The 23,193-nt window shown below is 40.4% G+C and overlaps 2 protein-coding genes across 11 annotated transcripts; one reads left to right on the top strand and one right to left on the bottom strand.

Moving 5' to 3' along the window:
- Window positions 1-1,861: 1,861 nt before the first annotated feature.
- C21H17orf75 (chromosome 21 C17orf75 homolog) lies at window positions 1,862-9,331 on the bottom strand. Of its 3 annotated transcripts, none has more exons than XM_074846809.1 (11): window positions 9,195-9,331; window positions 8,121-8,657; window positions 7,761-7,841; window positions 7,006-7,131; window positions 6,451-6,591; window positions 6,193-6,250; window positions 5,416-5,535; window positions 4,740-4,804; window positions 4,481-4,617; window positions 3,861-3,964; window positions 1,862-3,271 (listed from the first exon to the last, which is right to left on the bottom strand). In XM_074846809.1, the coding sequence occupies exons 2-11, from the start codon at window positions 8,252-8,254 to the stop codon at window positions 3,062-3,064; spliced, it is 1,176 nt and encodes a 391-aa protein (XP_074702910.1). In that variant the 5' UTR covers window positions 8,255-8,657; window positions 9,195-9,331; the 3' UTR covers window positions 1,862-3,061. The 3 variants fall into 3 exon arrangements, with proteins under 3 accessions (XP_074702910.1, XP_074702911.1, XP_074702912.1); XM_074846810.1 differs by having other exon boundaries at window positions 9,184-9,331; XM_074846811.1 differs by lacking the exons at window positions 7,006-7,131; window positions 7,761-7,841; window positions 8,121-8,657; window positions 9,195-9,331 and adding an exon at window positions 6,676-6,999.
- A 97-nt stretch (window positions 9,332-9,428) lies between these two features.
- Window positions 9,429-21,694, top strand: ZNF207 (zinc finger protein 207). 8 transcript variants are annotated; one of them, XM_074847679.1, is made up of 13 exons: window positions 9,429-9,617; window positions 11,176-11,302; window positions 11,727-11,865; window positions 12,487-12,657; window positions 13,354-13,429; window positions 13,922-13,969; window positions 16,147-16,217; window positions 17,357-17,517; window positions 18,348-18,440; window positions 19,629-19,871; window positions 20,598-20,760; window positions 20,946-21,129; window positions 21,350-21,694. In XM_074847679.1, exons 1-12 carry the CDS (start codon window positions 9,577-9,579, stop codon window positions 21,104-21,106), a joined length of 1,494 nt encoding a protein of 497 aa, XP_074703780.1. In that variant the 5' UTR covers window positions 9,429-9,576; the 3' UTR covers window positions 21,107-21,129; window positions 21,350-21,694. The 8 variants fall into 8 exon arrangements, with proteins under 8 accessions (XP_074703780.1, XP_074703779.1, XP_074703781.1 ...); XM_074847678.1 differs by having other exon boundaries at window positions 20,946-21,694; XM_074847680.1 differs by having other exon boundaries at window positions 12,490-12,657; window positions 20,946-21,694.
- The last annotated feature ends 1,499 nt before the right edge of the window (window positions 21,695-23,193 follow it).

Genomic DNA, 23,193 nt, shown 5'->3' on the forward strand with positions numbered 1-23,193 from the left:
CACCATACATTTTTCTTGCTGGCTAAAATAATTTTAGAAAGGCAAGCTGAAGGACAGAAATTTGCCAATTCAGCACATCTGTCGCAGAGAAGGAGCCAAAAACTGGCAGCCTTGATACTCATAAAACTCATTATCATTTTATTCCCATAGCTCCAATCATACTCTGTATAGTAAGCGTTGCTCATAAGTGTTGGAAAGAGAAATACTAATTGGTTTATATGCTACTTCTCTTGGGGGTTAAGAGGGGGGAAACCCAAAAAAACCAAACCAGACCCCAATCCTTCAAACTGCAAGAGCTCTGTAGCAGTTAAATCTGAACTTGCATTCTTAACTAGGCCTGGGGGACCTTGTGTTTGGTTGGTTGGGTGTTTGGAGGGGGGTGAGGGGTTGTTTGTTGGTTCATTTTGTTGTTTTGGTTGCTTGTTGTTTTGTTTTGGTTTTTTTCACAAATGCTTTTAAATCAGACCCATAAAAACTACAGTAAAAATCTCTCAGGTTTGCAAATTAAGTGCACATCTCAGCATCTTCTGTCCTTTTGTGTGCTTGATCCTGAACTTTGAATAGCCAATTGCTGGAGGAAGTTGAGTGTGTAATACTCTCCAGGCATCCATGCAGCTAAACCATCTGCTTCTGCATTATTTATTATGCTTTTGCTTAACTTCCTGTAGTTTTGTTTTTTAAAATAGAATTTATAATGGGAAGATGCCAGTAGGACCTGTAAATTCATGAACTACCAGGGTGCATTTCAATCCGCGTGTGTGTACTTGTGAGCATCTTGAGTTTAGGAGTTGGATAGCTGAATGGCAAAGTCACTGCAAAGCTGGGAGAAGCAAGGTGATGTTAAAACAAAGGCTGCAGAAAGCAAGAAGTGCTATTTTTCATAATGCCAGCCACTTTCAGTGCTGGGAAAATTCAGGAAAGGAACTTAAAACAGAAAAAGCTGTGACTGAAGCTGTCCACATGTAACAGTACAAATTCAGTGTGACAGATACTGAACAATGCAAAAAGACTAAGCAAGGTTTTACAGTCAAGGTTAAAAAATCTGGATTTTGAAGAGTGATTTATGATAATTTACCTAGCACAGAAAACAAAAATCTTATTTAAAGGAGCATAGTACAGGTCACAGGATAATAGGATAATTTAGGTTTTAAGGGACCTCAGCTCTCTAAGCTGACCTTGTCTTGAGCAGGAGGTTCAACAAGAGGTAATGGAGGTTGTTCAGCACTTCAGTCAGTTTATCTTTGAAAACTGCCAGGGATGAAGACCGGGCAAAGCAATTGTGGTTGCACCTCAGGAAAAGTTTATCACCACCAGCACTGCTGTGCCTGGGACTGACCTACTCTCTGTAAATATAAAGCCAGCACACAGAACACCTGGCCCTGCCAGGCTCCGGCCCAACTCTCCACTGGTGCAATGATTCCTTACACTCCAGACCACAGCTACCTGCTCTTCACAGCCAACTTTTTTTGTTTTTTGAGCACTGAGCTCTTCCCTGCCTCCTGATCAGGCAAAATACTAAACGATCAGTGCTCCAATGTTGTTAGAAAAGTACAAGAGCAACAAAGGGTGACATGTTTTATTGAGTGGCACTGCTTTACTCACTCATGAATAAAATATTCTGAAGGAAAACATTGTTACTTCTCAGAGCTCCTGCAAATGAGAGAATAAGGGGTTTTCTTTCAAACTATTATTTTCTTCTCTGATCTGCCCATACACATTATGTGTCACCTCAGCTGTCAATATGACACCTGCAGACTCCTGCACATTACACTAACAGCTTCCTCTGCACTGTGTGAATAAAGGGTTTTAAACAGGAGACATCAAGGACAACACTCATTTGTAATTTAATGGAAGCAGACTATTAAGGATTTGAATGTGGTTTATTGTAAACCTCATTATAGGTTCAACACAGTGCCGCAGCAAAGCACTCTTATAGTCACAGCTCTGGCAGAAGTCAAACTTCATTGCACTAGTAAGACTCTTACTGTTTCAGGGAGAGTTGTTCAAATGCTGTTAGGTGTTCCAACACCCTCTGCTGCAAAGGAAAGCAATGGAGTTTTGCTTATATCAGGTTTGCCGAAATAGTCCTCGTGGTCACTCAAGAGGCCTCATGAGTTTTGATTCCACCTGTAGCTAAAGATTTTCTTCAAATCTGTCTAAACGTCCTATGATGTGGGTAAGAATTCATTGCTGAAATACAATGACATATTTTAAAGTCTAAATAATTAACTTGGGAACTTAGTTTACTCCATTTTCTGAATAAGTTTCTGTTAATTTGAAGTTAATATTTAATCTGTAAAATTTTCAGGTTTAATTCTCCATGGTTGAAAAAACAGGATTATTTACAATTATGCAAAATGAGTACTAAGAACACACAAAGGTGGTCTTCACCACAATGCAAACTAATGAAGAATGGGATTTCTAACAGCCTGGGAATTTAACATGTCTGTCCAGTGTATGTATGCATACATACAAAGGCAGTTCCGTTTCATACCAATTAACGACTTATTTATCTAATAACAGCAGAACAAACTGCCAACTTGAAAGCAGAATGTGAAAACTAGCTACAGACTTGTTACCTATGTTCTGTTACATAAACAAATATGATTAATTCATTTGCTGTGATTTATCCAATTTATGCTTCATAATATATAAAATTAAAACAAAAGGAACCAGATCTTAATGATTAGACATGATCATTTTAAAGATATTTAAAATATTTAAAACACTGGAATGCTTGCCAGGTAAGAGGATTTAGGGTTTTTTTTTCTCCATGTAATGACTCTAAAAACCGAATGTCATGATTTCCTCAGAAAAGGAAGAATGTGGTAAGCACTGAAAACTATGCAGGAGTTTGTATGATCTGGTATTTACACATTAAAAAAGCTCACACTGCTTTCTCAAAAAAGAGAAAAGGCAGATAAAACTGCAAGTTAGGTTTGACTTAGCTAATACTTTCAAATATAAATTAAAAATCCTGCGATAGTGAAACTAAGCTGCACAGAAGAAATTAATGATTTATACAATACCCTCAAACAAGTACAGAATAATTAAGATAATTTTAAGCCACTGATGTTTCTCTCATGAATTCCTCAAGGACAGTCACTACATTTCTGGCTTCTGGCATTTCTGCATGTTCTACTTTGACAATCTTCAAAAGGATGTCTCCACTGCCACAGTTCTTCAGAAACATGTAACACTTGAACAAGGCGTAGTGGTTCATTTCAGCCTGGCGGATGAACCTCTTCAGGTTGTTAATGTCTTGTATAGCCTGGGGAAAGAGTAATGCAGCCTTTTCTTATTCTTCTACATGGAAAGAAAACATACTATCATGTGGAAAACTGAAGGAAGAATAGCAAGAGAAGCAAAAGCATTTCCAATAGGAATTCTGTATTACTACTCAAGAGTAATGTAAGAATTGAGTACCATCTTTGATGTGTCTTACCACTGTTACGAGGCAAAATGTGTGGACACCACAAACTTATCCAAGACTTGTAGCAAGAGTTCTTCTGTTATGACAGATCACTGAAGTGTTAACTACTGAATCCATGTTACCCCATTACACGATATTGTGTGTGCACAGCTCAAATTAACAGTATTTTAAGAAAAAAAAAAGTGGGTTTTATTTTAAATATGAGAAAATGCCTTTGGAGTACTCACTGAAGAAACTTTCACACTACTTTACATTCTGATCTTGTCAACTACACTAAGCCAGTCCTCAACTTAAACTCGAGTTAATCAGTTAATGACGTATAAACATCGTAAATAACTTAAACCTCTTCTTCGCTGCAAAAAAAGTATCTGCTTCCTCAAGTCACCTTCATACCTTCTCCAAGTCTTTAACATATATGAACAGGTACCTTCAATTTAAAGTTTTCCAAAATCTGCCGGAAAAGAAATGGATTTCCACCTTCAGCACCATTCACAAAAGCATGCATCCAGTCCTCACAGAATCTGTTGCTTCCTGTTACGTGTTTAGGAACACAGAGAAAAAATGAGAAAAAGTAAATGAGCTCAACATAAATATGTAGCTGCGTTCACCTGGTTTAATCACTCTTACATAGCAACTGATAACAGTGTACCTGAGCCAGGAAATAAGTTTAAGAAAAACAATATACGTGGAAAAGAAAAGTAAACCATAGCTACTATGATTACATGAAATTGTGTTTTGATTGTTCAATCCTTTTTCACAACATTTGTCAAAAATACAACAGAAAAAAAGTTTTGCCACTTTCCTGAAGTGTACAAGTCATAATTTCATGGTCCGCAAACTAAACGCGCTGTGCATTTTATTCAGAGTTCTGCTGTAGCTGGTAAAACAAACTACTTTGCTACCTCACAGGAAACCAAGTGTTGTAGTTTCCAGCCAGAATCCAGACTTTCTGGGCAGGAACCTATGAGCTTCTGAATATCCTTAACTCTCAGCAGCTGAGGGATACAAGGGGGTAACATGAAGAAGTATGCACAGCTGTAATCTCACCTGCATTGTGCAACTGAGGCTGAGGTCCACTACAGTCTATAATCATTGACTTGTGCTGTTCCTCAGTCATGGCAATACACAAGGAGGTCATGGTGCCTTCCTGAACCAGTCCTTGGAGGCTGGCAGCTGCCAGAAACCTGACACAAAAAGCTCTTGTGAACTGCTTGCTTCTTTACAATTCCTGAACAGCAAGAACAGGAGGCTGTCGTACACGAAAGCCAAGTTACTCACAGGTTCCTCAGTCTCTAAGTATCTTTACCTGCTAATGTCTTTTTCTGTTCTTTCATCTGCGTTTTTTACTTCCACAGGAGTATAACTCAAAGCCTTAAAACAAACAAACAAAAATTTAAAAAGCTAGATGCAACTTTGATATTGCTTCTGTTGCTATATTGCAGTTACTAGCAATATATACATAATGTGGTACTTTAAAAATTGCTCTTTTCAGAGAAAGAGTAGAATACTCCATATTATAGACATTGCAGAAGAAATAGAGCAGTTATAGTCTATTAGCTATCCCATCCAAAGCCTCCTCAAACTCAGGGACTAGAGCTAGGATTAATTTCTTTTCTGTTTCCAGTGAATTACATGAGGCACATACACCATACAACATCCCTTTTGGTTCAGGGGAATTATAGCAGGGACAGCTTTCTCATGCTGTTTCTAATTTTATTTTTATTTCAACTTGGACACTGCTATGTAATTTAAAATGAGTTAACTACAAAAATTGATAGAAGAAATTGCTATGTGCTTCCTTAGCAATAAAACAGGGAAAAAGTACTTGCCCTGAATTTAAAAAGAAAAAAAAAAGAAGAAAAAAGTTGTTCCTCATTTACTCCCGGCTGGGAAAGCAAATGCAAGAAACATTTTTAACACGATGGAGTCACTGAGGTTCCCTCTGAACTTTTTTTTAGTTATCCAGTTTGAAATAGACTTACAGCATGTAGCAAAGAGGCGAGTTTGTCCTGGAAGAGCTGTACTACTCGCTGAATAGGGCATATGGCATTCTCAAACCAGCTTCCCAAGTAGGGGTTAACACAGGTTTCCAAGGTTTTTCGCTGTAACAAGTTGAAACATTAAAACTTTAACTACAAATCAGATTTCTACACAAATGGAAGCCTATTAATAATCTATTCAACCTAAGATATTTGGATGTCAGAGTCTTTTTAATTTCAAACCACAGTAAATTAAAATAATGAGATTGACATTTAAAGCCACACTTTCATCAGCATGAAGGGTTCTGTATTTAAAGAAATAGAATTGTAATATTATGGTATATACTGAGCAAAGACCATGCAACAGCACATGGGATGAGAAAGAGACTTAAAATGCATACTTTCCATGAGAAAAATTGTGACAAGAAAATCACTGAAAATTCAGAAATGGTAAGAATCCAGGTGGACATTAGTAACTTTCCTGTAGACCATGACTTGTTACTAGTCATTCTTCTCTCTGAATCTAACCGCAAGTGACCTTTAAGAGACTGGCGCAAAAAAGCCCCCCCCCGTTTTTTTTTTCCTTTTGACTTGTGTGGTTGATAGCACTTTAGACAGTTGCTGTCCCTACAGTGACTCAAGCATCTCTCTCAGTGTTTCACACTGGTACTTAAAACACCTATTTTGTCTCTATAGAATAAATCTTCCAGATTGTCTTAATAATTAATTTGCGTAAATAGTACTTTTCACACTTAAAAAAAAACCCACGTTAGGCCTTACCTCCAAATCAAGGTTTATCTTCAGACTTTGAATGTATTTGTCCAGCTCAAGTCTGAAAGTATCTTCTTAAGGAAAGTAAGATGCATCAGTTAAGACCTGCATTTTTCCCTTTCAGTATATGGCTGTTATTAACATTGTCAGTCACTGGACGGTGTGCACAAACAGGCTGATTTCAAGTAGGAAGCAGACAAAATGAGAACAGAATTTTTACATCATCTCCCTCTCCACACAGATAAAGAAAGTTAAAGGTAAGGATATAGTTCCAGACCTTTCTCTGAGCCACCTAAGAAACAAATGACATATTCTGGAGCATTGATGTCTGATTCCAGTGTTGCCATTTCTAGAAGATTTTCTTGTTGGAAATGACAGTAATAACAACCAACTTTATATTCTGGTATGCTATGCAGAAAAAAAAAAATATTTTGTTACAGATACAATAAGTGCAAAAAGCAGACATACATGATTTCTGTAAAGAATTTTCACCTGATAGCACTGGTGGCTCCTATGGTCACATACAGAACTCTTAAACCTTCTCTTTTTTCCTCTGCGGTGGAATCACAGTTTAAAAGGAAATAGCCATAAACCCACATAGTATTTTTTTAAGTATTCAACAGTAAATTATTTACTACAGTATTTTTCTCAAAGCTGCCTAGAAAAAGAGGAAACTGCCATTGCATAAAACTTATTAACAGCAGCAGTAGGCTGAGAACATGGAATCAAGATCAAACCTAAGTGCAGCAGCAGATGGGAAGATGTGCAATGCTGCCAATGTTTCTTACAGTTTCTCATTCACAAATAATTTTTAAAATTTACCTCAGCCCCACTGATGCTACATTCCCCATTCCTTCAAACAGAGCTCCTTTAGTGAGACGCTTAGCAATAAAGCTGCGCAATTCGGTCTCCGCTTCAGCTGGTAAGTTAGTGTCCAGCAAGGAGAGGCTTTAAAAAACAGGAAGAAAAAGTTAGCAAAAAGCAAATGTTATTGTTTTGTTTCTCTGAACAAGTGCAGAACCACCTGCTTCTAGAAGAGCGACCACTGTGATCTCTCACTGGCTTACAGTGAACTTGCTCAGTGACTTCTGGCCCATCAGAAATGCATCCAGTGGTTTGCCCACCAGACCAGAAGTCTGGACTTGTGTCAGCTGATGCTGAACTCCTCAGCAGCTATGAACAAGTCACTGCCTGTCTCTGTTCCTATGTCTCCCTAGTTGTAATACAGAGCAACAACTCCATTACAGAGCTTGTGGAAAGATGTCCATTTATAATTGTTTAATAAATTTTAAGTCTCTATGAATACATGAAGACCTAAGTCAATACAGTCTAGCAACAAAGGAAACAGAGTTCAAACACAAAGATGACAGTTTAATACATCATCTGACCTCTGTAGTTGTGTCCATTCCCTAGGTATTCCACAAAAAGCATCCAGGGGACGTCAGTATGCTTTTACAGAGGTTTCTGCTTTGAAGAGACTTCAATGTACTTGCTTACTATTCACCTAACAGCAATACAGCAAAGACTTCAAAATGGGGTGTTACAGGCAATTATGCTGTTCTGCAGATTGGCTTTACCTGAAGTCTTCGCTGGAGGGTGTCTCTGCCGCCGCACTGCTGGGACTGCCATCCCCACTGTCTGTGCCCTGCTGCGAGGATCTGAAAATGAAGCCGGTTTTATGATTGATTTTACAGCCTTAACACACAGACCAGGGAAAAGCGACTGCAGCAGGGAAAGGTATGGCCTGAGGGTGTTTTAAAGCAGAAGCAGGAGCAGGGAATCGGGACATGATGGGAGGAAAACAAATCTCTTCGGGGAGAGAGAGAGAGAGAGAAAGAAATAGAATTCAAGCAGCTGGGAACTGATGAGGCTTGGAAACGGCCTCCCCGCGGGGCGGACCCAGCGCGCACCGGCCTCGCCAGGCCGCGGCCCCTCACCTGCAGCTCCGGTAGCCGTACAGGCTGTGGTAGGTGCTGCCGTGCCGCTCCGGCCGCCGCTCCTCGCCCGCGCCGCCACCCTCCTCGCTGCTCTCCAGCTCCCGCTCGTCGCCGTCCGGTAGCGCCGGCAGCATCCCGGCCAGAGCCGCCGCCTGTGCCGCGGGGAAGGCGGCTCCCTGCCGCCGCCCGGGCCGCGCCTCAACCCCCGCCGCCGCGGCCCGCTCGCTCCGGGCCCTGCGCTCCCCGCCGCCCGCCGCTCCCGCCCCGGAGGCAGGGCAGGGCAGGGCAGGGCGGGCGCAGCGCGGGGGCTGCGCTACAGCTTCTCCCTCCCGCGAGTGGGTGTACCCACGGCCGGGGGCCGGTCGCGCCTGGTCCCGCAGCTGGGAGGAGCGCGAAGTGGCTGAGGATTCCTGCGAGGCGGCTTTCAAGGCCTGGAGCCGCTCAAGGTGCAAGAGGCCGTGTGCTCACCCACACTAGAGCTGTACCGGACAGCGCTGAGAGAACTCCCGTTGTTGCAGCTCCTCTGCTTGTTACTTACTGAAAAATACAATACAGACGCTATAGTACCTGTATCAGTGCAGATAATCCTTCAAAAGCCTATTCACTGGCTTAATGGCAGGACCTACTCAAATAACATTTGACAGGATTAGCCGTGCGGCCTGTTTTTAAAAAGCCTACTTTGCTTCTGAAATACTTTTTTCCTGTTAAAACAGCACATTTGTTAGCTCAGCCTCGTAACTAACAGGCAGTTCCCGCAGACAAGCCCTGGGGCCAGGCAGCAGCTCTCGCCCCCAGCAATGCCGCTACAGGAAGCTGGCAAGTTTCCTAGAAGCTGGTGAGCCACGGGGCTACTCAGGGGGCTAACACAGACATAATGCCAGATGAGATGTAACAGAGGGACCAGCCCCATACAGGCACAAGAAGCTCTGGGGGAAGGACAGGGCCCAGTGTGTGGTGCTCTCGGGGGGCCGGCCTTCCCCACACCCCGCAGTCTCCCCTTCAAAAGACACAGACACAGCAAGCACCACTAAAACACTGCGCAGAGCAGCCTGTTAAGAGATACCAGCTTCTTGCCTAGTCTGATTTTGTAGGGAAAAAGTTTCTCCTTGACGGTAAACGCGGAGACGGGAAGCCTTCGACAGCACAACCCCCTCACATCCGCCCCAGACCCTGCCCTGGCGGCTGGGACAAAATGGCGGCCAGGTGGCGCCGCGAGGCACGACGGGACAGCCCAGGAGGTGGCGGGGCTGGCAGGGAGCCCGTCACGTGGGCACCCCCCGCCTCCCGCCGCCGCGGTGCATGCTGGGAGCGCGGAGGCGGTGGCGCCAGGACGGACCGTGGCGGCCATTTTGTGTCTGCCTCGCTCGCCTCCGTGGGGAGGCTGGTGTGGGCGTTGCGGCGCAGGAGGGAAGAGCTCGGCTGTCTCCTTTTTGTGTAGGTCGGGGGCGCCGCCGCCATGGGCCGTAAGAAGAAGAAGCAGCTGAAGCCTTGGTGCTGGTATCCTTCTGTGTGGGATGAGGCGGGTGTAGGGAGCTGGGTGGGGGAGGGGAGCAGCACGGCCTAGCCTGGTCTGGTTTCTGCCCCGTCCTATCCTATTCTCCCCTCTCCTATCCTGTTCTCCCCCCAACCCCGGCTCCTCGCTCTCCTGCGACGGGGCCTTCTCCTCTGCACCCCCGTTACGGTTTGGCTCTGCTTGGTCCTGTTCTGTTTCAGTGCTCCTTAGCGTGGGGATGGGGCCTGGTACGTGCCTTTCCTCTTCTCCTTCCCCCCGCCCCGTGCGGCCTAGGCCGCCCGCTCCCGCCTCCCTTGCTTGAGGCCTCGGCCTCATGTCCGACCCGTAAGGCTAGGGCAGGCTGTAGCTTCTCCGGCCGGCTGTCCGTGGCGCTCCTGTCGCCAGGCCCAGCGGGATTGCCGGGGTCGTGGGGAAAATGGAGAACGGTCTTTATCCCCTGGGGGGAAGGGTGTTAACAGAAGAAAACCCTGCCGCTGATCAGTTATTCAAGAAGTGGGGCGGATGTGGTTAAAAGACTTTTTGAAATGCCTTTTTTTTTTTTTTTGAGGGGAAGCTTTCAAATTTGTAATTGCTGTATCAAAGTCACATATAATTTCTCAGAATCCAGAAATACCCGTGGATTTTTCTTCGATTACTCCTTCACAATTTGGTTTTTGTTGGGAGGTGATTACAGATTTACTTTTTCTCCCTCTAAAATGTTTCTGCCTATTCTAAAATTGTTTAATAAAGGAATTTATAAGTTGCTCTGAGATATTTTACCGGTTGGAAGGCACCTGTGCTTCTATTTTAGATATTAATGTATTTCAAGTTTTGGTGGAAGTGAGGGACACCTTGTGTTAACAACGAGTAGAAAGAAATACCAAATGTGTAATGGTGTTGCTTATGAAGATGTGTGTGGAGTGTTGCTGAAATACTAATGCTGACCTGCAGAAAGGAAATTGCAGTTTGTCTCTTCTGTCACATAGATGTCCAGAAAGTTCTTCGCTTAAAATCTTTCTTTTAAAAACAGAGTTCTTTAATGACTGCAGCGAATTGTCCTAACAATCAATAGTTGGATAACTGAAAAAAGGAATTTTTAACTAAAAACCTTTGTTATTTTTAATAAATGTTAGCTACTTGTTGCTAAATAGTCACTTCTGAGTATTTAGCATCACTTCCTTTTCATGGATTTCAAGTCTATTTCTCCTTTAATGCTTTAGCAACTTTATTTGAATCTACAGGTATGCAGAGAAGGAATGCATCCATTTAGAAATAATTAGGTCTTGAAAAGCACTTATCAAAGATTATGGAAGTAAATGACAATTCTGATTGCGTGCACACATCTTGCCAATCTTGTATCTATCCGAAGAGGGAAATGCTGGATGGCGTGAGGGGGAGGTTTGGTTTCAGACACCCATGAAATAGGTGTCATGCTTTGAATGCTCAGAGGTGTTTCCTATGCTTTTTTTTTTTGCTTTAGGAAAATCACAATGATGCTAATTGGCTCAGTGTTATATAGAGGTCACTTTCAGGATTAAATGTTTCCTTAACAGTCTTCAATAGGTATTGTAACAGGGATTTTGATGATGAAAAAATCCTTATACAGCATCAAAAAGCAAAGCACTTTAAATGCCATATATGTCACAAGAAACTGTATACAGGACCTGGTTTAGCTATACATTGCATGCAGGTAAGAAATTTTAGGCTTGCATAAGCTTTTCTTGACAATATAAAATTGGAGTTAATAGTGAGCTTGAAACGGTGGGGGGTTGGGGACTTCCAGTGTCTTAAAAACTGATGAAAAAAAGACAGTGAGGGTCTGTTTCCAGGAGTCCTGCTGTGTCAGCAGTTATACGGAGAGTATGCAGTAGAGATGTAGGTGTAGGAGTAGTGAAGGAATTGTCTTTGGTGTTCAGAAGACAAGTTTATATAAACTGATTTTAGAAGCTAATTGTAGTTAACAGTGATGAGGAAGCACATATCAAGAAAATGCTTGGCCAGAGAGATTTTTCCCATTAAGGGTGGTTCTTTTCTATCTTGAAAATGGTTGAAGAAGAGATAGACTCTAAGCTGAATTGTGGTCAGGATGATTTTTTTTTTTTTTCCCCCTTTAGGTACATAAAGAAACAATAGATGCTGTTCCAAATGCTATTCCTGGAAGAACAGACATTGAACTGGAAATCTATGGCATGGAGGGCATTCCAGAAAAAGATATGGAGGAACGGAGGAGGTTACTTGAACAAAAAACTCAGGGTAAAGTATGATCTAACTAGTTACCTGTTATTTCCCTAGTCTGTTTCTTACTGATACCAAGCTGTGTGATAAGACGTTTCGCTTCTCAGAAGAGTAAGGGTAGGGTTTATGCGTTTTCTAACTGCAGCTCTAGATGTTTGCCAGTCACGTAGAACGTTGAGAAACATTTTTCTTTTCCTGTTCAGAAGTAGCTGCATGCCAGTGCTGCAGCTGTAACAATTACCTAATGAATATGGGGGTGGTGATTTTATTTTTGAGGGTAAGGGGAGGAAAGGCCAGAGGTGGTAGAAGCCTGGTGATGCCCAAATACTTAGACTTCTTTGCTGTTTAAGTATACCTTTGAACTGCTTTGGTTTATTCTGGACAGCAGGAGACTGACATGAAGGAAAACCCTCATTTATGTTGAGGGTCATTACAGTGTGAGTGACTTTTCTTCCATTTTTTATTTGTACGTATAGGTAGGCTCACATAGGTTTTCTTCTTTGTAGTTCTATGAATTTTTGAACACACAGATGAGATTTGAATTTTATTATTTTAATTCCAACTAGAATACCCCAGATAAAATTAATTTCATAGAATATAATTTGCCTTTAGTCTGACCATATACACTGTACTCTTTAGCAGAGAGCCAGAAAAAGAAACAACAGGATGATTCTGATGAGTATGAAGATGATGAATCTGCAGCTTCGACTTCATTTCAACCCCAGCAAGTTCAGCCACAGCAAGGGTACATTCCCCCAATGGCGCAGCCAGGTTTGCCTCCTGTGCCTGGTGCACCAGGGATGCCTCCAGGTAAGGTGATGTTTTAAGCTAGTTACTGAAAAGATGAGTAGAAATGCAGATTGCTGCTTGTATGCTGATATAATCTGCCCTTTCTAACACTGGGTGATAGAGGTCACAAAATAGTTTTATCAGGTGCACGTAGGCAGTTTCTTCATTTTCTTCCCCCATTCTCTGTGTGAGCGCAGATCTTCCTTTGTGAAGTAGATTAAGATACCTAATGTCTGCACTTAGATTGAAGGAATATGGTAGTAAGACAGATGAGTACTTTAAACATAAGTCTACCAATGATATTTGTGGTGTTTTGTAACAAGATTTTGGAAGCACATCAGAAAAGCTGACATATCTAGAGACTGCTAACAGAACAGGCAGTTTATACACAGGCCACAAATATAGTGAGGAAAGAATTTTGATCAGTGATAGTGGGTGAAAACCGGTCTCTTCTTACTATATTTTCTGTAATGATAAGGCATGTTCTTTGGGGACTACAAAGAAAATACACATCGTCTTGCAGGACTGAGAACAATGGATCTCAGTCAGCTTTTCAGATAATCTTTTACATTGTGTTGTTTGTAAGCAGTGTTATTTCAAAAAAACGTGTTCTAGAACTTCTTGTAAAGCATTTATCCAGTCCAGATTTATTAGATGAGATTTTTTTTTAGTGGATGTATGTTGTCGGAATTGTTTACAGTTTATTTTTCTTTTAAGGTATACCACCATTAATGGCAGGTGTTCCACCTATGATGCCTGGAATGCCTCCAGTTATGCCTGGAATGCCACCTGGGTGAGTAGCAAGAAAGACTTTTAATATTAAGTGTTCATACTTTGCATTTTAAACTGTGACAGAAAAAGTAAAACTAATTAGAAAAATGTGTGTAGGGACCTGTGAACTCTGTAACCTTATTATTAAGACTAACCAAAGAACTGGATGACTGTAAACCAACATTAAAAATATGGCCAAACTGTGACTTACGTATAAAGTACGTTGCCTTTCTTCTAACTTTGAGTAGTAGTATAATAATTTAAAGTTTTATTGTGTTGGTTTAGAGTCTTCTGTGAACCACTGTTCCTTTATGTATTGCACATATGTTGTGCATCTGGTTATCAGTCATCAACCTAACAGGAAAAAAAATACTGGATAGTTAAAATTTTTCTTGTATTTCGGGCAAAAGTAAGATATTTGTTTTTATGCTTGGTTGGGGTTGACACCGTACCCTATCACAATGTGTTTGGAAAATCACAGTTAGATTTTTGATTTTGTCATAAATTTTCACAGATTACATCAACAGAGAAAATACATGCAGTCATTTTGTGGTGGAAACATGTAAGCATCTCATTAATGTAATTCTAGGTACATTCATTATGCCATTTTATGTCATGTTTTTGATAAGCTTTAAATTGTCTTACTGAAAACCTCTGAATATTGCCTAAGAATTGGGGGAAAATGTCTAGTTAGGTTTTGTTATTGTATAATATCTGAAGTTTATATGCTTTATCTAAATAAATATTAGAGAACTGTATGTTATGAGAAATGCATTCTACAAAATATTACTAAAATAGACCCTCAGGAATTTAAGAGTGCAGCTCCATGTGCTTGATCCTTTACACTGTAGGACATACTGCAGGAGCTTTGCTTCTAAGTTTTAAAGTTCACTGAGATGAAAGGTTGGTCTCTTCTGAGACATAAATGTTGTTTTAACAGCCTTTGAATTTAAGAACATGTCATAGTGGAACAACTTGTGGGTGCTCATCACATGACTGTAGCCTTTCTGGGTGGAAACAGAACAGAATTTTGTCAGGCTTGCTGGTACTTAAGTCCTTCTTAAACTCTTTGTTAACTTCAGGTGAATGTAATGTCATCTAGTAAAGACAAATTAATTTGCCAAAAATACACTGCACTTCCTTTTCTGTGAAATTTTAGGTGAGGGTAGTGTGGTGTTACATTACACTCTTACCTAGTTTAACCTAAAATTTAGTTTACTTAACCTGATGATCTTTTGTTCAAAAATGAGCAAAGAAGAATTAGGACCTAGGAAGCAACTTTGGTTTTAGTGTGACACTAGTTCTAGTGCTATCTCTGCAGTTTCTCAGTCATCTTTGGGGTGGCAGCAGGCGGCAAGAATTGAGCACTTTTTTGGGCGGTCTAACAGATAGTTGTCAAAATGGGTGTTGAGGCTGACTTTGCCTTCTCCAACCATTAACCCAAAATCAGGGCAATGGTACTATGTTCATTACTGCTTCTGCACTGGCGGTTCCTTTTGTAGCGGTGGTAGGCAGGTTGAGAATAAAAAGAAGACTGGGTAGCAGTTTGCTTCGCAAAATGAATGCTTGCCTGTTGATGATGATTTGCTTTGATTTTGAAACGGCAGCGGTGAAGGTGTCTTGACTTTTTCATACAAATAAAAACTGCTTCTTAGTGGGGTTTTGGTGTGCAATTGGCTGCTACATATCTGCTTATCTTGCTAACATAAAGTAGTTTATTTTGTTTTCCTAATGCAACTTCAAGTGTCTGGAAAAATTTGAGCAAATTTAAGCTAGGCTTGGTTTATTCCCTGTAAAGGGAATACCTTCCCAATATTTAAAAGCACTTAGTGTTTTAGACAGCTTATTTTTTTAATGAAGTTGCAGCCCTGTGCAGGAGGAATTTGCTTGTATTAAGGGTTGTATCTATGGTTTAGATAGGGAACATGTATTAATGTGTAGTATCGTTTAGTAGATAAGGATAAAAGGAGTCATTTAGGTGCCACCTAAATTTCTGTTTAGGAAATAAAGACCAGTTTTTTTCTCCAGGTAACAGTAGCAAGGGAAAAACCCCACCCCAGACCTGGTTTTGATACGAAGGAAAAATATGCCATAATAAGGACTTCTCATTTAAAAAAAAAATAAATCCCACTTTTCTATCCTTAGCATAGGCAATATTTACTGTAATCGAAACTCCAGAAGCTTTCTTACCCTCTGGTCTCTGCTCTGCTTTTGTTAGTGTTTTGTGGATAGTTCTACAGATTTGGGTTGTCTTACCATTCACTAGAGGAAGGGGAATATGTTAAAATAGTATGAGGGTGCTATAATCACAAATAGACTTGTGTCAGACAGGAGTAGCAGCACAGGTACAGCGATTTTAGTGTGATTTGAGTTAGCTGGTTTTCCTACTTTCTGATTTTCTGAGGGTACTAACATGGGGTCCTTGGAACACTGTGCTGAAACTAGTAGCCTGAAATAGATTTCAAGAGAGACAGCAGTTCTGGAAATCTGATAATAGTGGAAGCAAAAGCCTGAGAAATTAAAGTTCAAATGAAAAGTGTTTGGGGGTTTTCTAGGGGTGGGTTTTGGGTTTTTTTTGGTGGAAAAACGTTTCTAACTGTGGAGTCAGCTGGTTTTGAATTGCCTTTGAGAGCTTTTTGAAATTATTTACCATAATTTTTTGTCTGATACAGGTATGTGCCAATTGTCTTAGCAGTTTATCATGAATGTTCATACCAGTGCTCATTTTCTGTTTAATAGGATGATGCCGATGGGTGGAATGATGCCTCCTGGTCCAGGAATACCGCCTCTTATGCCTGGTATGCCACCAGGTAGGTCAGGGTTGTTGAGCTCGTACTACGGTGAGAGCTGAATTATATTTATTGATTTCCACTAAGATTTAGGATTTATATAAAGAATATATAGACTTAGGCCACCACCCTGATGTGGATTGATTGCCACAGAAGCCCCTCTTCTGCATGGGTGAAGGGGGTTGATCTGTGGCTTTTGATTATAAATAATTACTTGTGTTTGGTACCATTTTGAAGGTTAAAAATAGAATATAGTTTTCTGTTCCAATTGTACTTTCTCTGGCTTTTGTGTTGCCTAGTCTCTCTTCACCCCTTTTGTAATGTCTGCACCTGAAAAGTCATAATGATTGAAAATGTGGGCAATGAGAAATACCCAAGTAATGAACCTGCTGGGTGAAGAAACTAACTGCAATTTGGGTCTCTTACCATAACTAGAAGAGATGTTTCTTGAGCTTGTGCAGCTCTTAAGCAGCATTAAGTTTTGAGAGTGTTCCACTTGACCAGCAGCTCTGCTGTAATGGCTTGAGATTTGCTGGTTTGCCTCCATTTCTCACTGGAGGAGGAGGCAAGGCAGCAAGACAGTCACAGTGTAGTTCTGCTGCGCAGTAATATGATGGAACTCAGGGGAACTGTTAACTTGCCATCTCTGAACCTCTCCTAGAGCCCCGCACCGTATGAAGTGCATGTATTGTGATGATGGGCTACAAAAAGTAGCCTTGTGTCACTGTTCCTCTGTGCTAAACACTCACAGCAAAGCTGATCTGTTTTCATCAAAGTTCTGATGCCATTCATAACGGCTGAATCTTTTGGATTTTGTAACAGTTCTACCCGCGCGCTTGGCAGCGTAGGTGCAGTGTGTTGGAAACAGTTACAGCGTTAATTGCATTGATTAATTGAGAGCATATAAACTCCATGAATGAAAGTCTAGTAGAAAACATGATTCAGTATTGCTCTGAAGTGTTTGAGGTTACTGCCTATGCATGGACACCTGTTGGTGACTGCTGGCATTATCCTTTGTTGTGTTTTATTTTACCGCTGCCTTAAAAATACATCTTCCTTGGGGGACGCTTTGTTCTAAGGAATGCTGTGAACAGAATCCTCTAAAGGATTATTCTTATTTCCTTCAGCTGAATTTGTTATGGATTCCTTGTGGTTTGTAGGTATGCCACCACCTGTTGGTCCTCGTCCTGGGATGCCTCCAATGACACAAGCACAGCCTGTTACAGCACCAGGCATTCTTAACAGGCCTCCAGCTCCTGCTGCATCGGCACCTACCCCCCAGCCCCCAGTTACTAAACCACTCTTCCCAAGTGCGGGGCAGGTAAGGTATCTCATAGCTTGGAATCTGTTGTTATATTCTTCAAATTGCCACTGTGTTGACAGTGTCTATTCTTTATTATTGAGGAGGCCCGAGAAATGACTGGTCAAGTTTCTTGCTTGTGATGATTCTTAAGTTTAATTCAGTATAGTGCTTGAATGAATTTTAAAAGATTCTTTTGTTTGTCTTATAACAGCCATGAAACCAGACAGAAGTTCTGTAAGCACATGGGAAAGAAAGGAGTAGGCAAAACACTTCTTTCTTTAATCCCTTTAGTTTGTTGTTTATAAGGGTGCTTTGGGTGGGTGAAGGGATGTGTTAGTCAGCTACAGGAATCTGATTGCGTAGAACTTTACCTATATCCAGAAATATCCAGAGTATAAATCTTGACGTGACTTGTTCTCTCCTATTCTTTCATAATGGCCTCTCTACCCGTAGATGGACTAATTTATTATATAGTTTTGTTAAACTGGTTAAACGTTGCCTGAATTAGGAGGTTTCTTACTTAAGAAAGTTTAGGAGTAAGTTAAGGTAGTAAAAATTTGTTTATATATAGTTTTGGGGAGGGAAGTGGGGAATTGATAGTGGCTTGTGACCTCTACCCTTTGATTGCACTGGTTGTGTATAAGTCCTGAAGTTTTTACTTGCTTTCAAGTATGTTGCAGAAACCTTCATAGTGTACTATTTGCATTTTGGACTTCTGCAGGGAAGATACTCGTTTACAACTCAGTCCTTTCATAAGAAGGGACTTAGCATAAGAAATCCTTTCATCTGGATACTTTCCACCCATTTGTTTGGAGACTTTTCACTGTTTCCTTTCTTTTATGCTACAGATGGGGACACCTGTCACAAGCTCAAGTGCAGCTTCCTCCAATTCAGAAAGTCTGTCAGCATCTTCTAACGCTCTGTTTCCTAGCACAGCACAAGTACGCAGGAAGTCACAGTTAAAAACAAATTGCTTTGCAACTTAACCCTTTGGACCGTTCTGTAAAATCTAAAATTGACTAAACATCTTCAGATAATTTATGTTATATTCCTGATTATGTTTAGCTGGTAAAACTGCAGTCCTTGATTGTGAGTTGCATCTTACTAGAAATCAGCATGTCAAAGTGCCCAATTTTTCTTAGTGTGAAAGAATGAAATGTTACATCCTGGTTCTAAAGGGTTAAAAAAGCATGAAAGCAGTTAAATGCATTTTAGTGGGCAGTGGTTAGCTTGATGCATGGTGAAGGCTTTTTAGTTCTTGTTGTTTAATATGGTACATCATAACGGATGGAATTTCGTAATTTGCATTATGTGCAAAAAACTGAAATATTTTGTTTTGATTGGAAAGTTCAGATAAGTGTAAATGTACAGTGACTAGAAACAAAAGCAATCTCATAACTAAAGCTTGCTTTGGAGATTACTGTGTCTTCAGAGAAAGCCTGGTAAAGCAAAATTTTCTTGTCTAACAATTTAAGAAATAAGCAGGAAAGATGAGATGCTAGAATCTGTAGTGGACCTCATATCTGCCTTCAGTTGATTCTTTATTCACAAGAGAGATTAAAGATCTGCAGAGATATAGTACTTTGTGAAAATATTGCAGTCTTTTTACAGAGAGAGCGCTTAAAACAAAAATCCTGATACAATAGAGCTTTCTTAAATATTTAAAACATTTCTTAAATACCTATTTTTAATGAATACTAACACTTTGAGCTGTACTCTAAACTAATGGTTGCTATGCTGATAATTTAGTAGAGAACAGTGAATTTATACTTAAACGCTCTTAATGAAACCATAAATCAGGAAGGATTTAGACATTTACCAAGCTGAGTATTTGAGATAAAAATTTTGGTAGTGGGGGGTGTTGTTGTTGTTGTTGTTGTTCCTTTTTTCTAGTTGTGGCTTTTGACCTGCAAATTTTAGACTTTCCAGTGTGTGTGTATGTGTGTATATACTGGGTTTTATTTTGTCTTGTTTTCAGTTGCTCTAGTACGCGATAAGGCTGAACTTTACTTTTGTCAGGCTTGTTTTAATTATGTATCTCGCTGAAAGGTTTCAGAGGTCTAACAGACATCATTTAAGTGGTCTTATGCTTTGAGAAATAAATATTGATCTATCTCTGTGTTTCACAGGCTGCAGCAGCTGTTCCAGGTCCAGTTGGTACTGATTTCAAACCTTTGAATTCTACACCTGCAACAACAACAGAACCCCCAAAACCTACATTCCCTGCTTACACACAGTCTACAGCCTCAACCACTAGCACGACAAACAGCACTGCAGCTAAACCAGCTACATCTATAACAAGTAAGCCTGCTACCCTCACAACAACCAGTGCAACCAGTAAGTTGATCCATCCAGATGAGGATATATCACTGGTAAGTTAAAATATTTTAATTGTCTTACTGAAAAATGCAATTTATGATGATATGGCTGATTGAATAGAATGTCTTCTGTGCTCTGCACTATGCATGTTTTAATAATGGTGAGAGTGTAAACTGTGCAGAATTAACGTAACAGAACCATGCATTGAGAAAACTTCTTCAGTTGCAAGGTGGTGATTGGCATATTGCAGTGATCTTGCTGCAGATCTAAGCCTTATTTTTGTTGGTGATAGGAAACTACTCAACCCAAAATATAATTTGGACTTTTTCTGCATGTGACTTAAGCTTGAAGTTAAACACACTAATGAGCACAGGACAAAAGACTTAACAGTATGAAGTGGTCTTGGTGCTATTACAGCACTCAAATACGGAATTTATGGATTAAACAAATGAATGTTAATTTCAATTCAGATATCTTTAGATTGTGTTTGGCTTTTTTGTCTCAACTTGTTATGAGGAAAAAGCTTGCTTCAGCTGAGGGAGGAGGAGAATTTGTGTTGTGTGTGAAATGCTAGATTGGCCAGTATTAATACAGTAACTTTGAAGGAAGGGGGAAAAATCCAAATGCTACTGTGTAATGTTACTGGTAGCAGTCTTTGAACTTGTAAGGTAGTTGAAATAGTTTAGTACTTGTGATTTACTTTGTTACACTTTTATTTACTTTGCTTTTTGTGAGTTTTAGTCTTAACATGCGTTACGGTTGTCTGTTCCTGATTTTAGGAAGAGAGAAGGGCACAGTTGCCTAAGTATCAGCGCAATCTTCCTCGACCGGGACAGGCTCCCTTGGGTAATCCACCAGTTGGACCAATTGGAGGTATGATGCCACCACAGCCAGGAATTCCTCCACAACAACAAGGAATGAGACCTCCCATGCCACCTCATGGTAATCATAAATTTCCCAGCTTTCTTTTATTGAAAAGATTTGTCTTTGGTATAAACTTTGCTAAAACTTGAAGTGGCATATACTGGTGAGGGGGTGTGAAGCTTTTCACAAAATGCAACTTCTGCCCCTTATTTTAAAAAAAAAAAAAAAAATTCTTCTTTGCATCTTAAATGTTCTGTTTATAGGTCAGTATGGTGCTCATCACCAGGGCATGCCAGGATATCTTCCTGGAGCGATGCCTCCATACGGTCAGGGACCTCCGATGGTGCCCCCTTACCAAAGTGGACCTCCTCGACCTCCAATGGGAATGAGACCTCCTGTAATGTCGCAAGGTGGCCGCTACTGATGCTACTACACACGCTCTAATAGGTTTGGAGATTAAACCTTTTCTCATCTTGTGCTGTTAATATAGCCGAGCTTCCGTCAATTAAAGCTTCATTGTGACTTTAAAAAAATAAGTATCTTCCCACATGCAAGGAGCTATTGGACATTCTTATTTTACACGGGAAAAATTATTTGGAATAATAACAGGAACTTTTCCTGATGTTGCAATTTATACTGTATGGCTTCTTTTTCATGTTTCATCTAGGTTTTTAGAAGTGAAGTATAGTAAATATGGTTCGTTAAATTGTGAAGGCGCTGGAATTACATGAACATACCACCTTAAAGGCAAGTTCTGTAACATTATGTTGCTATTTGTGAAATGATGCCTTCACAGCACTTCAAGTGCTGTTGGACTTCATGTCCCCAACATAGTTTGGTGAGGGCTGTAACTGTTCCCAACTACTTGTACATTTAAGTCTGAACTTGTAACAATATTTAATGTATTTAGAGTTCTTCCTGTTTCAGGGTTTAAGTAAACTGACCCACTAAGGTCGTGTGACTTTTCTGTACTGTTATAAACTTCATTGTAATAAAAGAAGAGAAAAATTTATATGCCTTTTTATTCATGACCAGCTGTGGACAACTGCCTGAAAGGTTTGTACAGATGCATGCCATGGTAGCTATTGGTGTAATGAACACAATTATTGGTGCTGTTTTGATAAAATCTGAATTCCTTGTTCTAAAATTAAGTCACTCCTTAGCTGCACGTCGAAGTAGACAAAGACCTGTACACTTATTAACTGACTCCTCAAAAATGAAGCTGCAGGAGGCACATCTTAACCGTTGGTTGTAACTTCTCATAATGCATATGTTTCTTTATTTGTGCTTTCTTGTCCTCAATAAATTTCAAATGATTTCTAATCCTGGCACTTACTTGTAGGATGTAAAAGTGATTGCTCTAAGATGCATCCTAGTGCCAGATGTGTCCTGTTAGTTCACTCTTCGACTGACTCTTTTTAATGTGCAAATGCATATGAATTTCAGGAGCCTTTTAGATGAAGATTTCTAGAAGCTTAGGTGCATGTCACATGGGTGAGTGACTTCCAGTTGATGTTGTATTGAAGTTGACCTGCAAAAGAGAAAAAGTAGCTTGACCACATTCTCAGTGTATAAGAGAGACAGAGTGAGTGGGCAAGAGGAATATGTTATATGCTGTATTTTTGCTTTAAATGTTCAGAATTTCAGATATCAAGAGAATCTAAAAGATGAATCATCCGTTGTGTGCTATGGTCAGATGTGACTTGAGTTTCTTGAGCCATGTAATGGAAGCGCCTAGAGTAAGAGACCTTTTTATCAGTTCTCCTAATTCCAGTTATCAAAAAGAGGTCTTCCCCATATGTATTAATCATCTGTTTACAAGAGTAGAGTGATAAATTACTGTCAAGGTTGTAATTCTCTGAACGTCTAACACCACTGTGTTGGAGTGCTGTATTTCTGATGAGAATGAAGATGTAGAGGGAGACTTTTGGGGGGCAGGTGAGAGCTTCCCTGGTCTCTTCACAACAGGGGAATAAAGGAGTGGTGAATTTTTCATTTGCAGGTCAACTTTAAATACATGTTCCAGCCTCAAGCCTTATCTGTGCAATTTTAATTCATGGGGATATCTCTTCTTTTAGGGTAGGTTAGAAAGATTATCAGCATTTTTGTGTTGATATATGTTCCATAGATGTTTTTGTGATGGTGGAGTTTTTTCACTTAATAATACTGAGCATTTTGGCTCTCTTTCAAGAAAGTTTTGGGGTTTTTTAGCTGCACTTAAGTACTTTATGTGGCTTTATTCTGTACTGTCTCTTAATAGTCCAGAAATACAGTGCAGCTAAAATACTACATTGTCTCTCAGCTTCAAACCTGGGGTCATGGCATGGCTCATAAAAGCATTAGAGCATCCAGTATGCTCTAACAGCAGCTGAATGGCCTTAGTTTAACCATTAAGAATTTACAGGCACTTTTTCTGAAGTGTTTAGCAGTTTTAAGACCATAACTCCAAGCCTCTGTTGAGAAGCAGTTCTCTCTGATCACTGGTATCTGCTGATCACCTGTCAGATGTGC

This window comes from Strix aluco, chromosome 21, assembly GCF_031877795.1.
Source record: "Strix aluco isolate bStrAlu1 chromosome 21, bStrAlu1.hap1, whole genome shotgun sequence".
Taxonomy (NCBI): Eukaryota; Metazoa; Chordata; class Aves; order Strigiformes; family Strigidae; genus Strix; species Strix aluco.